Raw genomic sequence first — 17,204 nt, 5'->3', positions numbered from 1 at the left:
CTTTACGGGGTAACAATCCTCTCAAACACACACTAGTTCTGTGACCTTAACTGGGTAACAATCCTCTCAAACACATGCTAGTTCTGTGACCTTTACGGGGTAACTCCTCTCAAACACACGCTAGTTCTGTGACCTTTACTGGGTAACAATCCTCTCAAACACACGCTAGTTCTGTTACCTTTACGGGGTAACAATCCTCTCAAACACACGCTAGTTCTGTGACCTTTACTGGGTAACAATCCTCTCAAACACACGCTAGTTCTGTGACCTTTACGGGGTAACTCCTCTCAAACACACGCTAGTTCTGTGACCTTTACGGGGTAACTCCTCTCAAACACACGCTAGTTCTGTAACCTTCAGCACTTTCATCCTCGATATTTCACTCGACTGAAGTGGAAATACAATACAATTAAATTCCCTCATCAAAACATTACATGGATCATAACAGACGTCCACTTTGCTTTTCTGTGCAGTTTGTGCTCCGTGTCTTTCCTGAAATTCTTCTGATCATCGTCTGTGGAATTAAAAAAGATGATGTTTCTATACAACAATAGTCATTTTTAAAATCCAAAATGGACTGTAAGCTATTTATTTTTCTTTTTGGTCATTTCTGTTACCTTTACGGAGTAACAATCCTCTCAAACACACGCTAGTTCTGTGACCTTTACTGGGTTACAATCCTCTCAAACACACGCTAGTTCTGTTACCTTTACGGGGTAACAATCCTCTCAAACACACACTAGTTCTGTGACCTTTACTAGGTAACAATCCTCTCAAACACAAACTAGTTCTGTGACCTTAACTGGGTAACAATCCTCTCAAACACACACTAGTTCTGTGACCTTTACTGGGTAACAATCCTCTCAAACACACACTAGTTCTGTAACCTTTACTGGGTAACAATCCTCTCAAACACACGCTAGTTCTGTTACCTTTACTGGGTAACAATCCTCTCAAACACACGCTAGTTCTGTGACCTTTACTGGGTAACAATCCTCTCAAACACACGCTAGTTCTGTAACCTTTACTGGGTAACAATCCTCTCAAACACACGCTAGTTCTGTTACCTTTACGGGGTAACAATCCTCTCAAACACACACTAGTTCTGTGACCTTAACTGGGTAACAATCCTCTCAAACACACACTAGTTCTGTGACCTTTACTGGGTAACAATCCTCTCAAACACACGCTAGTTCTGTAACCTTTACTGGGTAACAATCCTCTCAAACACACGCTAGTTCTGTAACCTTTACTGGGTAACAATCCTCTCAAACACACGCTAGTTCTGTGACCTTTACTGGGTAACAATCCTCTCAAACACACGCTAGTTCTGTGACCTTTACTGGGTAACAATCCTCTCAAACACACGCTAGTTCTGTGACCTTTACTGGGTAACAATCCTCTCAAACACACGCTAGTTCTGTGACCTTTACTGGGTAACAATCCTCTCAAACACACGCTAGTTCTGTGACCTTTACTGGGTAACAATCCTCTCAAACACACTCTAGTTCTGTGACCTTTACTGAGTAACAATCCTCTCAAACACACGCTAGTTCTGTAACCTTTACGGGGTAACAATCCTCTCAAACACACGCTAGTTCTGTAACCTTTACTGGGTAACAATCCTCTCGAACACACGCTAGTTCTGTGACCTTTACTGGGTAACAATCCTCTCAAACACACACTAGTTCTGTGACCTTTACGGGGCAAGCAAGTTACAGGTGTTTGAGTGACAGGTGTCAATCTGTGAGTCATTCTAAACTTTATCAGGACACACGTTTACCACTGAAGTCTGTTTAGGGAAACACTTTACTTTAGTGACTGTATGGGAGAACTATTCACCACATAACAAAATTTTTATAGTCATGTTTTGGTGAATCTTAATTGACGCAATAGTTATTCATCATTATTATGACAAGTCAAAATTATGACATACTGAGTCATAATTATTTCATATTTATTATGACAAAAGTAAAAATGTACATACTGAGTCATAATTATTATGACAAATCAAAATTATGACATACTACTGATTCATAATTATGACAAAACATTGATAAAAGTAAAAATTGACATACTGAGTCAATGACAAGTTAAAATTGACATACTACTAAGTCATTATTATGACAAAAACATAATTATGACAATGTAAAAATTATTTAAAAATCATAATTGACTAAAAAGTAAAAATTACAAAAAGTAAAAAATTATGAAAAAAATAATCGACAAAAGTAAAAATCATGACAAAAAGTAAAAATTGACATACTGAGTCATAATTATTATATTTATATTATTGTGATGAATTTTACCAAAGAATTATATGAAATATGCATTTGATGCAAAGTGCACAAAAGGAGCAATGCGTTGTCCATCAGGAAGAACTTGTGATTGTTGTAATTCCATCCGTTGCCACTAGAGACGCAGAAACAGACATGCATGATCAATTCTACATGAATATAAATCAATTCTTAAAGGATTAGTTGACTTCAGAATTAAAAATTCCTGATAATTTGCTCTCCCCCACATCATTCAAGATGTTCATGTCTTGTCAAAAAACATGTCAAATAAATTAAATCACGTTGGAAAGGTCAATCGCGACGTAGACAAAAGTACCATCCAATATTTACAAAGCGAACATGCAAAGACTGGGTCAAATGCCCTTCACAACTAAACCCAAAAGTTTTCACTTTCCAACGTGATTACGTAATGCGTGGTGCATCGCTGAGTTCTGCAAGAAGAGCATTTATGGTTAAAAAGTATATAATATTTTATATATTTTTTCAAATGACCGATGGTTTGGCTATAAGATTCTTATTCCTCGACTGGGATCGTTTGGACCGTTGGACTCAACTGAAGTCACTATATGGAGAAAAATCCTGGAATATTTTCCTCAAAAACCTTCATTTCTGTTCGACTGAAGAAAGAAAGACATGAGTATCTTGGATGACGTGGGGAGAATAAATTATCAGGAAATTGTAATTCTGAAGTGAACTAATCCCTTAAGTCCAGAAATATTTGGTGTTTTGCTGTTCTGTTCAGTGTTATTTACACGTCATTGATATATTATCATAGTTTTGGTAAATATTTTGAATTTGATTTTATTTTTATATTTTCTGTTTTCACTTTGTGTAGTACTTCTTTTTTTTGGTCACTTTTATTAGTTTAAAAAACAAAATGTCTATACTTTTTATTAATTTTTATTTAGTATCGGTTTACATGAACTCTTTCCCTGCTATTGACGGAATTTTCCGGCTTTCTCTTTTTACGGTTACGGTAGAGGGCGCTGTTACACATCTTCTGAAAGTGTGGTTCCCTTTCGTTGTCACTCCGAGTTACGTCGGATGACGACGAATGGGGTTTCGCTTAGAACGCCTATCGACTTCGAGTATTACAAAACGAGCCAATGGCAAAGAAATGCCATGGGTCTGCGGAATTTGCATAGCGTATCTCCACCTTACCTCGTGGGTATAAAAGGAGGACGCCGGCAACCTGCAGATATGTTTTCGCTTCGGAGCCAAGAGTATTTCTTCGCTCCACAGTCATCTCTGACTTCGCTCTACGAGACGAGCTTCTCTCTCCGGTGTTGGTGTGACGGCGATCTGCTGCGAGCTCACAGTGCCTGCTGATCTGTGCAGTGATCTGCCAGTGTGTGTGTGTGTCTCCCTGTGTGCTTCAACATCGCAGAGTTTTTTTTCTCCTCTCATAAAAGAGCTCGCACGCGGCACGTCTTTTTAAAGACGCTCGCCCGTGCATTTCTGGTTGCAGCAGACTGGTATCGGACTCTGATGGGCACGAGCGCTGTCTAGTGTGTTTGGGCTTTGATCATGCTTGAACAGCGCTCGTGGGTGACTCATGTTCTCGCTGAGAACGTGATCATCGCGTCATATATAGGTCGAGACTCGGTGAACTCGCAACAGTGAGAGTCCCCTCATCCATCCCCCGATCTTCGGCTGGTGGCCAGGGTGACCTGAGGGTTAGAGTCTGGATCAAGGCGCCGACTATGTGTCCGTGACCCCAGCCCCCCTCTTCAATGACGGTGCCCGCTAGTGAACTGCTGATTCCCGCGAGTCTACCCTCTGGTGGCCCGCGTGTTTCAGTTGAAGCTACAGAGGAAGATGCCATGTCTGTTGCAGCATCACTAGGTGGGTTTGAGTCTTCTGGAAGTGAGGGCTCGTCACAGCTGCCACCTTCCGGTGTGCATACGGCTGTGCCTGAGTCTGATCCGGAGATGACGACCATGCTTTCCTGGGACGATGGGTTTTGGGTAAGGCCGCCGACCCTCGTCCACGGCAAACCCCAATACCTCTGTTCCCGGACGTGCATGATGAGATCTCGAAGTCCAAGAAGACCCCCTTGTCTTCTCGGGACCGCTCGCTGATCTCATCCGCCTTTCCTCCCCTCGATGGGGCCGCTGCCCATGGGTACACTGGGGTCCCCCCGGCTGAACACTCTGTTGCGATGCTATGTGTCCTCAGAGTGCTTCTTCTCGGCGCAATCCTAAGCACCCGCCCGTGGCCTGTAGTTTTTCGTCTACGCTTGTGGCGAGATCCTATAGCGCCACGGGACTGGCAGCCGCCTCACTGCATGCCATGGTCATTCTGCTGGTCCACCTGACCCAGATGCTCATGGACCTGCACGAGGGCGGGACTGACCCAGGGCTCTTCACTGAGCTGCGCGCCGCCACTGACCTTGCTCTCTGAGCGACAAAAGTGGCCGTACGCTCCCTGGGTCAGGTGATGCTCACCATTCTGTGGCTGAACCTGTCTGATGTGCTGGATGTCGCGCGGACCCGTCTGTCCGACATTCCCATATCCCAGGTCGGCCTCTTCGGCGGTGCGGTTCAGGGCTTGCCCAACAGCTCTCAGCCGCCCATGAGCAGACTGAGGTTGATTCTGTCCCGACGGCCCCGCCGTCCGCTCAGATCCCTCGGTCTGCCCACCGCCGAAGGCGCCCTCCCGTTCACCCGGGTCGGCTCTGGAGGCCGCGGTCGGACGCCACAGTCCTCTCCAGCCCCGCACCCCGCTACACGCCGGGTTAACCGGCGCTCTTGAGTTGGGCTCCTCAGAGATGGGACTCAGTTCTTTCCAGGAGTTGGTAGCAGGACCACTCCTTTCCCCGGGGGAGGGCCGGGGAAGAATCCTTATTCACCAAAGAGCTGACTCTCCCGTCTCTGAGCACAGAGTTCTCGGACGTCACAGAGCGCCGCCCACAAGCCGTGCTCTCCTCGTCCCCCTCTGTCCCAGAGGTGGTTGACATGGCGTGCCGTCCACGGACCACTTCGCCCCTGTCCCCCTCTGATGCCAGACCCCTGGCAGAGCAGGCCCCCGCGGGACGACCAGCCTGGTCCTCCCCTGGCCCCTCTGCCAGGGCGCGGTTGCTAACTGTGCCCCCACATCGGGCCGCTATGCCGTCCACGTCTGGGCCAGTTACTCCGCTTCGCTGCCCCTCCGGGGGGACGCCTGTGGTTCGCATGATCCCGCTGGTTCAGTTCCTGGGAGCCTGGTTAGAGCTTCCCCGTCTGTCCCGCTGGGTCGCGCGGACCATCAGGCTCGGCTATGTGATTCCGTGAAAACCGGTGGGTTACGGCCAATCCTGGACTTGCGCGTGCTGAACCGCTCCCTTCACAGGATGCCGTTCAAGATGCTCAAACGCATTTTCGAATGCATACGGCCCAGGATTGGTTTGCAGCGATCGACCTGAAGGACACCTACTTCATGTCTCTATTCTCCTTGACACAGACCGTTCCTTCGGTTTTCTTTCAGGGGCAGGCATCCAGTACGTGGTTTTCCCTTTCGGGCTAGCCCTGTCTCCTCGCATCTTCACGAAGGTCGTCGAGGCTGCCCTTGTTCCCCTTCGGGAACACGGGGTTCGCATCCTGAGTTATATCGACAACGCATTTATATCCCCGGAGCCCTGAACTGTGCAGCCTACGAGCGCTCACGGCGTCCAGCTGTTTTGGGACCAGTTCGGGGACGCACAGATAGATCTGTTTGCCTCCTACGACTCGACCCATTGCGCCCAGTTTTATTCCCTGACCGAGGGCACGCTCTGCACGGATGCTCTGGCGCACAGCTGGCCGCAGGGCCGCAAGTATGCGTTTCCCCCAGTGAGCCTTCTTGCGCAGACCTTGCGCAAGGTCAGGGAGGACGAGGAGCAGGTCATTCTGGTCGCGCCGTACTGGCCCGCCCGGACCTGGTTCTCCGAACTAGTACTCCTCGCGACAGCACCTCCCTGGCCGATCCCTCTGAGGAAGAACCTTCTTCCTCAGGGACGGGGCCACCTATGGCACCCTCGTTCCGATCTCTGGAACCTCCACGTGTGGCTCCTCGATGGGACGAGGCAGCCATCACTTCGGCTAGGGCGTCGTCCACGTGACACGTCTATGCGTTGAAGTGGAGCCTCTTCGTCAGCTGGTGCTCTTCTCACCGAGAAGACCTCCGGAGATGCTCGATCAGCGTTGTGCTTTCCTTCCTTCAACAGGGGCTGGAGCGAAGGCTGTCTCCCTCCACCCTGAAGCTCTAGGTTGCCGCTATTGCCGCACACCATGACCTCATCGAAGGTAAGTCGGTGGGGAAGCGCGACCTGGTTATCAGGTTCCTGAGAGGAGCGAGGAGACTAAATCCGCCTCGCCCTCCTCTCGTTCCCTCTTTGGACCTCTCAGTGGTTCTAACTGCCCTGAAGAGTGCTCCATTTGAGCCCCTGCAATCAGTTGAGCTTAAATTCCTGTCTATGAAGACAGCGCTCCTGGTTGCACTGGCCTCCATCTGGGACTGGGACCTGCGCGCATTCTCCGTTGACGAAGCGTGCTTGGAGTTCGGGCCGGCTTACTCTCACGTGATCCTGAGACCCCGGCCTGGATACGTGCCCAAGGTTCCTACCACTCCCTTCCGGGACCAGGTGGTGAACCTGCAAGCGCTGCCCCTGGAGGAGGCAGACCCAGCCTTGCACTGCTCTGTCCAGTACGCGCTTTCCGCGCCTATGTAGACAGGACGCAGTGTTTCAGGACCTCAGACCAGTTCTTTGTCTGTTATGGTGGGAAGCTTGAAGGGAAAGGCTCTCTCAAAGCAAAGGTTGTCTCACTGGATAGTGGACGCCATTACTTTGGCATACCAGCAGCAAGGTCGACCGTGCCCCCTTGGTGTGACTGCCCACTCCACCCGGAGTGTGGTATCCTCTTGGGCATTAGCGCATGGCGCCTCGCTAACAGACATCTGCAGAGCTGCAGGCTGGGCGACACCTAACGCATTTGCCAGATTCTATAATCTCCGAGTGGAGCCAGTGTCCTCTCGTGTACTCGCTTCAACCAGCTAGTACCGGACCCGCTCAGGTGTCTTCGCTTGCTCGCCATTCCACTCACGGACTGGATACGTGCGATATTCTCCTCAGGTGAGCTTCCCCGAAAGCCCTGAGCTCCTCCAGCACTCCTGACGTCGGCGCCAGTGTCTATTGCCTGCGCGTCGGCTAGGTGCCTCCCGTGTGCATGGTCCCTCCTCTGAGCGACCCCCACATGTGTATTCCACTGTAAGCCTCTTGAGCATGTGTCTTTCCCTTGGCAAGCCACCTTGCCACCCCTGGGGTTGAAATATTCCACCTGCGGCTGGACACCCCAGTGTTCTCCATATGTCTCCTTCGGGTCATATGTGTATTCTCTAAGTCCCCCCCTCTGGGTTGGCAGTAATTGCATATTTCCCCTAAACTTTGGGATATGCTCCCCAGTGTACCTTGGTATTCCTGGGCTAAATAGCAGTCCTTCGTCCGTGCCAGTCTCACGACAGGGATCTCAGATTTACGCAGGGCACTGGAAGACAGCTGAGAAGGTGGCGTGATTAGACTGGTAACCCCATTCGTCGTCATCCGACGTAACTCGGAGTGACAACGAAAGTTACGTCTTCCTGCCACTCTCCGCTGTACCGCGAGGATCGCCTGAGCTCAGTCTTGGCTCCTCAGCGAAGAAAAATATCTGCCTGTTGCCGGCGTCCTCTTTTTAGACCCACGAGGTAAGGCGGAGATACGCTATGCAAATTCCGCAGACCCATGGCATTTCTTTGCCATTGGCTCGTTTTGTAATACTCGACGTCGATAGGCGTTCTAAGCGAAACCCCATTCGTCGTCATCCGATGTAACGGAACGAAAAAAACGTTTTTTTTTTTTGCTGTTTAACCAAACAAATAACAAAAATATAAACAATCATTTCTGAACACTTACATACAACCCTTACATACAACAATGGATGACAGAATAAATAAAAATAAGTAAAAATTTTATTGAATATGAAAATACAGTAGAAGAAAATACAGAGGTAGTGAATCAAGTTACCTAACACTGACAAGATTGTCAGAGTTTCAGAAATTTGTCCCTTTTTTTGTTTGTTAATTCTTTTTTGTTTATTTCTTTTTAGTGTCATAACATCTGAAAGAGAGTCTCCTGATCAAGAGACATGAAGCGATAAAAGCATTGCTGACACATGTTGTAGTCTTTGAAAACAAATGTGATTTTCTCAGCTTTTTGTTCAAAACATTGCTTTTTTTTATGAAACTTACCCACATTCAAGTGTTGATAAAAAAAGAATGTATGAAACTAGAATAAAATGTCTTTTTGCTCTGTTCTTTCTTTTGATTTATTGCATGTTCATATATTAATACAAAAATTCTGGGGGCCATGAAACTTCTGTGCAATTGATCAAACATGTTGGCTCGGAAAGAGTAAAATATTTTATTTGATTTCAGTTTATTTTAGTTCAAGTTCAAATGTTTGTAGCCAGCAGTTCTGACCTTGTGTGTGTGTGTGTGTGTGTGTGTGTGTTTCAGTACGTGGGAGCCGAGTTCATCTGTGCCGTACAGCCGATCCTGAAGGAGCGATGGACAGCAGAACTGGAGCAGGCCTGGAAGGTACAAGTTTATTCATTTACAGAAACTGCTGATGTCTGACACTAGCCGAGTTTCCATTACTCTTCAAATTGCGAATTGAAAATACGCCCAATGGAAACACGTCAATTGCGCAAAAACTCCCATTTAGCGCAAAAATGTTTTTACGATCGCATGAGGGGGTTTTTCAGGCAATTCAAAAAATAAATATTTCGCAACACTGCCATATACCTGACGTAGAAGACGCGATGTTTGGACAGAATACGAGACAGAGTTCTTTATTAAATTCATAAAAGACAAAATAAAAAAGCTCAAAGAAATGCCAAAATCAAGACCTCGAAGCAGAAATGAGGGAGAAACTCCCAGAAACTTTCCTTGTCATTAATGCTTGGATAACACGCACGCACGCACGCACGCACGCACGCACGCACGCACGCACGCACGCACGCACGCACGCACGCACACACACACACACACACACACACACACACACACACACACACACACACACACGCACGTCTCCTTCGATTAATGATAATGGCCAGTGGAGCCATCCGTCGACATGATGTTTGGAATGACTGATCGCGTGAGGAAAAAATTACATTTTAGTTGCATAACATCAGTTAATGGAAACACCGTCATTTTGCAAGTTTTTTGTCGGCATTTAGAAAAATTCACAAGTTTTGTGCAACTTTGTAATGGAAACGCACCTTTTGCACAGTTCAACACAAGAGATGATCAGATTATTATGATGATTATTGTTCTGCTCACAAGGTTTCCATGTCTAATACAACAAATTAAAATCTTATCACTTAAGATCACTGGTAAATCTTAACATATTTTTCCATCCTTTTAATCCTAAAAGATAGCAAGCGCTTTGCAATCATTTTCTCAATGTAGTTGATGAGAAATGTTTATATAATGACATTTATTTTATGTATTTTGTTGTAATGCTTAGATAAATAATAAACAATAATACTAATAGCGATTTATTAACTCTTTCCCCTCCAGCGTTTTTTTAAAAGTTGTCTGCCAGCATTTTTGATAATTATATCTGAACATACAATACATTAAAAGAAAGAACAGAGCCACTGCTTTTAAAGAACAAAACCCATTTGATTTTATATTCATGCATTCTTTTTTTGTCAACACTTGAATGTGGGTTTTCACAAAAAAGCAACGCTTTCAGAAAATGCGTAACAGCGCCCCCTACCGTACAACAGTGAAAACACAAAGACAGAAAATTCCGTCAATGGCAGCGAAGAGTTGACAGAAATGACGGGAAAATAGTTAAAAAGGCCTTTATAATCAATAACAACAAATAAAGTGTATCTTGAATACCTTCTGAGTGCCTACAGTAGTGCTACAAACAATTATTGGATTTGTAGATTGATGTTTAACCCTCTGGTGTTCTTCGCGTGTCGGTCAAAAATTACCAGAAATTGTTTTTATTTCAATTAAATGAATGTACTATATTTTAGTTTGATATCATTTAGTACCATAAAATCCCCTAAAAATACAAAATATTAAAATAGCTTTATATACTCTGTATTTATAATACATTTATTCACTTCTAGAGCATAGACCTAAAAATGTAATTTCCAACTTAAACTGTGGTAAATCTTGAATGCTTTGGAGCAACAGACTGAAGTTTGATCTCTTTTCAAAGATGACACGTGGCAGATTATTGAAGTGTAAAAAAGTGAACTTTAAAAAAATTACAGATTTTTACATTTATTGTTATTAAAATATGCACAAAAATACTACTTTAAATTTTTGATTGAAATGTTTATTTCCAAAAACAGGTTTTACTCTAAAAATGCAAGAAGAAAAAAAGGCCATAAATCCTAAACAAGTTCAAAATTTTATTGACATCTCAAAAACTGATCTTTCAGTGAGAGTGTGTTCGGCTGCAGTACCAAACGCTTCCACTAGAGGAAATTCGTTTCCAATGCGCTAGTTTTTGACCGCGAGGAGCACAAGTGACTATTATTCCACGATGTGTGTTCACGTAGCAAGTGCCAAAACCTTTACCAAGTTTCATACCATTCCAATGAAGAAAATAAATGCTAAAAAACTAAATATTTTCAGTCAAAAATGACCAGGTTCAAAACTCACGTCATAAATAATAATCATTTTTTCAATTTGAAACCATTTCTTATAGTAAATAAATAGTCCTTAACAAATGTTTTGTGAAGAATATTAGAACTACCGCACACAACCAGTTAAAACGATTCATTTCAGAATAAATCTAGATTAAATACTTGATGCACATGTGTTCTATATACCATGTTTACAGTGGGATTATGTCATTTGTTTTCCCGCTCCAGACTCTGTTCCAGTTCGTTACCGGGATCATGAAGGACGGTTATCTGGAAGAAGAGAAAACCAAACGCAACCTCATGTTGACGTCCACCAAAGAAAGACCAGACAAGAGGAACACCATGATCTAAACCCACAGGCTGTGTGTTCGACATCGACACGGCGCTCAGAAACCTTACGTGATGTGGCTTAGTTGTGTACATAATGTATTTATTTCAATTCTTCATTTTTTTTACTTTTTTTTTTTTTTTTACAGTACATAGTGTTCACGTCTCTGTTGAAGGATCTGATTCTGGAGTCTTTGGGATTTTCTCACGATGATGAACCAATGATTAGTGATGTCAAACTTAATAAATGAAATTTATTTGCAAATCTAGGGTAGTTTCGTTCATCTCAAATAAGAAAATGCAGCAATTATGTAAAAAAAAAAAAAAGACTTTCAATAAATGGGCTTTCAAAAAGGAAAATAGACTGTGGAGAACAGAAATGATCTGAACGCGAGGAGAAAGTTACTGACCGTGATGTTGGTTCACTCACTCAATCACCATATAAAACACTGTTTAGATCAAAATATGGCTTGTAATATAAACAAATATATTCTAGAGCAACATGATCTGCATCCTAACGAACTGAAAACGGTCATTAAATCACGTAAAGACGAATCAGATGTGGTTTCCTTGGTTTGGAGCAGCAGATGTCAACCGTTGGCAGGTTCTTCCTGATGATGTCACTGGCATCAGCCGGGGCTGATGGGAAGGCGGAGTGGCACTGGCCAGTGTTGAATGAATCGTACACACCTGTCTTTCACTCCAATACTGTCCGTCACTATGTGGCTTTAGTTTTCTTGCTTTTACTCTTTTTGTCTTTCTTTTTCAGGCCGTCCATGTGCGCTCGCAACAAGTTCGAATACGCCTGGAACACAAACAGGTTTACGGTCACTCTTTTCAGAAACGCAATGACATATACAGTCAAACCAAAATATATTCAGACGCCATCAACATGTTTCATATTATCACACTTTATTCACTATAGTTTAGAAAATGGTGATAAAATATGACAAGAACTTTCACTGGTTTTGTCCGTCCTTCTGTTAGACTCTCACACATGAATTATGTTGAATATCTGTCAGCTGTTAAATTTAACTACACAATTAGATAATACCAGTTTAGCTCAACCAATCACCAAGCAATGCTTCATGTTGTTCAGTCTGTGGTGTAAAAAGCTGCATTAGTTATTAAAGAAAAAACATGATCAGCTCAAAGTGTCCGAATCATTTTTGGCCACACATTTGTATACATTTTACCGTTAGTCACTGTATGAAGAATAATTGGGTTTAATATGTCACAGTTTACTTTATTTTGGTCTCCTCACTTAGTGAGGATAAATAAATTAAAGAAAAAATTGATTCAAAATTTATAATAGAATAAAACCATAAATGAGCTATAGTATCCTGCACCCACTGGTAAAAAAAAAACATACAAAAAATGATATCTGGAGTCTCAATGATTTTTGGTTTGACCGTACGTGCAATCAGTCAACATTCAGAAACATGAGGGAAAATATCACTGATTATTTTTAAATGTAAGTTAATATCGAGCTGATTTAACATATAGATGTAGCAAGCATCAAATAAATATATAAATAAAGCTTTGTGAATATAATATCACCCACCATTTGAAACTTTATGACTTCTTTGGTACTGACCTGAAAGACACATTAAGACGAGGTTAAAGAATAAACTTCGTTTCTGAAACCAGTGACAACAAGAACGGAATAAATTAAAACATTTTGCTTTATTACACACAAATATTTATGAGTCTGATTCAACCAATGACACTATGAGAATAAAGACTAAAAATAAACAATAGTTGAAATTAATACATGTGTAATATTTAAATACGGAAATAAACACATAAAAAATAAATGGGTAAAATTAAGCAACAAAAATTAATTCAGGACTAAATTGATTTAAATGAATTGTGTTTGTTTTGTCAAGTCATGTACGCCTTTATTTTTCTATTATTACATTTATATTTTTCATTTATTCGTGTTCTGCAGGTTTGGGCCTCCATATGGACTGAGTGTTCAGGGAGTAATTGTGTTAAAATTCTTAGACATTTCTGCATTTGAGAGCGCGCGCGCACACACACACACACACACACACACACACACACACACACACACACACTCGTATGATCCTCTCACCACTGTGCTGATTTTCTTCTTGCCCTCTGAAGCTCTGATGAGACATTTGTTGTCGGCCGGTTCAAACGTCTCTGGATGGCCTTTCCTGGGGACCGGCTTCGTTCTGCCATCATCTGCACACACACACACACACACACACACACACACACACACACACACACACACACACACACACACACACCCTCAAATATCAATAACACTGAAGAGCTCACAATGTCAACGCATCATCATCCTGTGCTGCTGTTATCGTGAACAAACACGATTAAAGTGGAAATAAATTAATAATACAAATATTACATGGAAAACTTGAGCTATTGTTTTCATATTCAGGTTTAATTTTTATCATTATAATTTTAGATTATGTAAAATTTTAGGTTTCATTATCATTTTAATTTAAACCATTAAAAAACCTCCACTAGAGTATAAAGCCCAGAAGTGAGTGAGGGGTGTGTGTGTGTGTGTGAGACGTACACTTCTTCAGTGTGATGACGACGCTGCCGCTGGTCCTGCACTTCTGGAACAGACGCGTGAGTTCAGTGAGGAACTGCAGAGAAACACACACACACACACACACACACACACACCTCAATACTGTTCATGCTCCACAATTAAATATTAATAAAAGTGAATGAGTGCTGCTCCCCAAAACATAATTATTGCGTGTTGTTCATTAAACACACTGTAATGTGTATCATAAAAAACATTTCTAACAACTTAATAAGCCCTTGTTTTTTCAGTAAAATTTTCTCATAACCCGACTGAATATGCTCAGAGAAGTTATTTTAACTTAAATGGCATTATAAGAATTAAAAAAATAATAAACAATTGTTGAAATAAATAAATGTGGCAATTATGGAAATAAACAAAATAAAATCAATGCATAAATATTCAATTAAATATAATTTAAATAATAAAAAATAATTACAGAAAATAACAAATAAAGGGGATTGTATTAATATGAATACAATTATAATGCTAACATTATTATAATAGTAATACCAAAATAAAGATTACATTATAAATGTAATGTTTGATTTATCAATGCCTTTATACATGCCTATTATGACAATTTTTTTTAACTTATTTAAACACACACATCTATCTGACCTTATGTGAACACTAATGCATGTAACGTATGTTTAGCTCATGTACAGCTGTAGTTCAAGTTTACAAGTTGCTGATTCATTTTAATATCTCTTTGTCAGGTAATTAATCCCATTTTATTATGATAATAATACGAACCATGTACTTTGATTTTTCCTATTAAAACGAAGCAGAAGTGTCTATGAAGGCATTCATTGACTTTAACATTGTTTACAATAAATAATAACATGAATACTTTAAAACGACCCTGAAATAAGCAAAATGAATTAGTTTGTCGACATTACAGCAGCAGAATCCAGTGTGAAGTGTTTGTGTGCTTTAGCTTGCTAACACGTTTGAACTCGTCGCCGTCCGATTAAACACGAAATCTCTGAATCTCTCGTACAGTACGCGCGTATTGTCACCTGATAAACGCAGAATATGAGATATAAAGTGATCTTACCGCGTCGTTTTCTAATAACACCATATCTTCAGTGATGAATGAACTGCTAACAGACAGCTTGATGATTAGAACACGTCTCTCAGCTGCACTGAAGCCCCACCCCTTCACGCGCTTCTTCTTCTTGCGCGCGAAACACAACCACATGACGTCACTACCGCCCTCTAGCGGCACCAGATCCACATCGTCGCAGGATGATTTACTATGCTTTTACTGTAGTAAACTTGTGTTGATGCTAAATTAGCTATTTGGAATTAATTAACCGGAAACACTGCGCTCCCTATTCACAGACTGTGATGACGCGATTTAACGGTCATCAGCATCGGAGAGAGAGAGAGAGAGAGAGAGAGAGAGAGAGAGAGAGAGAGAGAGAGAGAGAGCACACGATGCAGTACACTTACCTCGGCCTGGTCATCACTGCATCGGGGAGTTTCAGTGTGGCAGTGAATGCTCTCAGAGATAAAGCTCGAAGAGCTCTATACGCAATTAAGAAGAAATTCCAAAACACTGAATTACCGATTCCAATCTGGTGTAAAATCTTTGATAGTGTAATTCAGCCCATTGCGCTGTATGGAAGTGAGGTGTGGGGTCCACTCAGTGATCAGAGCTACACTAGATGGGACAGACATCCAACAGAAGCCCTACACACAGAATTCTGCAAAATGATACTAAAACTACAAAGGAAAACACCCAATAATGCATGTAGGGCAGAATTAGGCCGATTCCTATTGAATATTAATATGCAAAAAAGATCCCTCAAATTCTGGATGCATCTAAAATCAAGTCCCACAGAAACGCTGCATTTTAAAGCACTACAAACCCAAGAACTGAACCCCGAAAAGAGTCTCCTCAGTCAGCTGGTCCTGAGACTAACTAACCCGACTAACTCTACTAACACTAACCAGTCTCAGACCAGCACTGCGTCTCACACACACATCAGAATAAACCAAATTATCAAACAGTCTAAAAATACATATCTGGAACATTGGGATCAAGAAACCAAAACACAAAGTAAACTACAATTCTATCGAAATCTGAAATCAAATTATGAAATGGAAGAATATCTCCAGAGTGTGAGAGACACAAAGCAGAGACGGATCCTGAGCAAGTACAGGCTGTGTGTGTGTGTGTGTGTGTGTGTGTGTGTGTGTGTGTGTGTGTGTGTGTGTGTGTGTGTGTGTGATCCTGAGCAAGTACAGGCTGAGTGAACACAGTCTAGCCATCGAGACCGGCAGACACAGAAAGAGCTGGTTACCCCGAGAGCAAAGGGTGTGTGTTCAGTGTAGGACAGGAGAGATCGAGACAGAGACACACTTCCTCCTTCACTGTCACAGATACAGTTCAGTCAGAGACCTCTACTTCAACAAACTCACTCACTTTATACAGAACTTTACAGCCATGACTGAAGTAGATCAGATAAAGATCATACTGGGAGAGGGACACACAGCAGCACTGGCTGCCAGATACGTGTGTGTATGCCACAGCCTGAGAGACAGCAGGTGAATGTGTGTGTGTGTGTGTATCTGACCTCAGTGTGTTTCCCTACTGTCCACCACAGTGACCCTCAGTAATGTGTGTGTGTGTGTATATATATATATGTTAAAACACTGTGGTATCAAATGTTCACAGAAATTATAATCTGTTACACTGTTAATTTTTGCAATTAATTTAATTTGTACATTTAAATTTATGTTGTTATAATACTTTATTATTCTTTATTATTATACGATGTATCACAAGCTTTGGCAATATTGTAATATGTACAGTCATGCCAATAAAGCAAATTGAATTGAATTGAATTGAATTGAATTGAGAGAGAGAGAGAGAGAGAATCTCTCTCTCTCTCTCTATCAAATCTCTCTCTCTCTCTCTCTCTCTCTCTCTCTCTATCAAATCTCTCTCTCTCTCTCTCTATCAAATCTCTCTCTCTCTCTCTCTCTATCAAATCTCTCTCTCTCTCTCTCTCTATCAAATCTCTCTCTCTCTCTCTCTAAATCTCTCTCTCTCTCAAATCTCTCTCTCTCTCAAATCTCTCTCTCTATCAAATCTCTCTCTCTATCAAATCTCTCTCTCTATCAAATCTCTCTCTCTATCAAATCTCTCTCTCTATCAAATCTCTCTCTCTATCATCTCTCTCTCTATCAAATCTCTCTCTCTATCAAATCTCTCTCTCTATCAAATCTCTCTCTCTATCAAATCTCTCTCTCTATCAAATCTCTCTCTCTCTCTCTCTCTCTCTCTCTCTCTCTCTCTCTCTCTCTCTCTCTCTC

At 42.4% G+C, this 17,204-nt stretch overlaps 3 protein-coding genes across 4 annotated transcripts in view; 1 reads left to right on the top strand and 2 right to left on the bottom strand.

The window, feature by feature from the left end:
- xgb (x globin) overlaps window positions 1-11,558 on the top strand; it is a 39,908-nt gene extending 28,350 nt beyond the window's left edge. The window contains exons 4-5 of the mRNA XM_077238285.1: window positions 8,808-8,888; window positions 11,195-11,558. Coding sequence (XP_077094400.1) covers window positions 8,808-8,888; window positions 11,195-11,317 — 204 coding nt within the window. The 3' untranslated portion in view covers window positions 11,318-11,558. The remainder of the gene's footprint in view (window positions 1-8,807; window positions 8,889-11,194) is intronic.
- Window positions 1-13,411, bottom strand: part of ppp1r14d (protein phosphatase 1 regulatory inhibitor subunit 14D) — a 166,436-nt gene extending 153,025 nt beyond the window's left edge. Inside the window, exon 1 of the mRNA XM_077238287.1 lies at window positions 13,343-13,411. The gene's annotated coding sequence lies outside the window, so the exon portion shown is untranslated. The remainder of the gene's footprint in view (window positions 1-13,342) is intronic.
- On the bottom strand, window positions 10,711-15,067 carry srp14 (signal recognition particle 14). 2 transcript variants are annotated; one of them, XM_077238289.1, is made up of 5 exons: window positions 14,938-15,067; window positions 13,863-13,935; window positions 13,392-13,504; window positions 12,858-12,890; window positions 10,711-12,098 (listed from the first exon to the last, which is right to left on the bottom strand). In XM_077238289.1, the coding sequence occupies exons 1-5, from the start codon at window positions 14,959-14,961 to the stop codon at window positions 12,012-12,014; spliced, it is 330 nt and encodes a 109-aa protein (XP_077094404.1). In that variant the 5' UTR covers window positions 14,962-15,067; the 3' UTR covers window positions 10,711-12,011. The 2 variants fall into 2 exon arrangements, with proteins under 2 accessions (XP_077094404.1, XP_077094405.1); XM_077238290.1 differs by lacking the exon at window positions 12,858-12,890 and having other exon boundaries at window positions 14,938-15,059.
- Window positions 15,068-17,204: the final 2,137 nt, after the last annotated feature.

The sequence above is a fragment of the Siphateles boraxobius genome, unplaced genomic scaffold (assembly GCF_051911475.1).
Source record: "Siphateles boraxobius isolate OS27281-9 unplaced genomic scaffold, OSU_SipBor_1 22, whole genome shotgun sequence".
Lineage (NCBI taxonomy): Eukaryota > Metazoa > Chordata > Actinopteri > Cypriniformes > Leuciscidae > Siphateles > Siphateles boraxobius.
The sequence above is the reverse complement of the archived record's forward strand: the minus strand, read 5'-3'. Positions and strand labels throughout refer to the sequence as shown.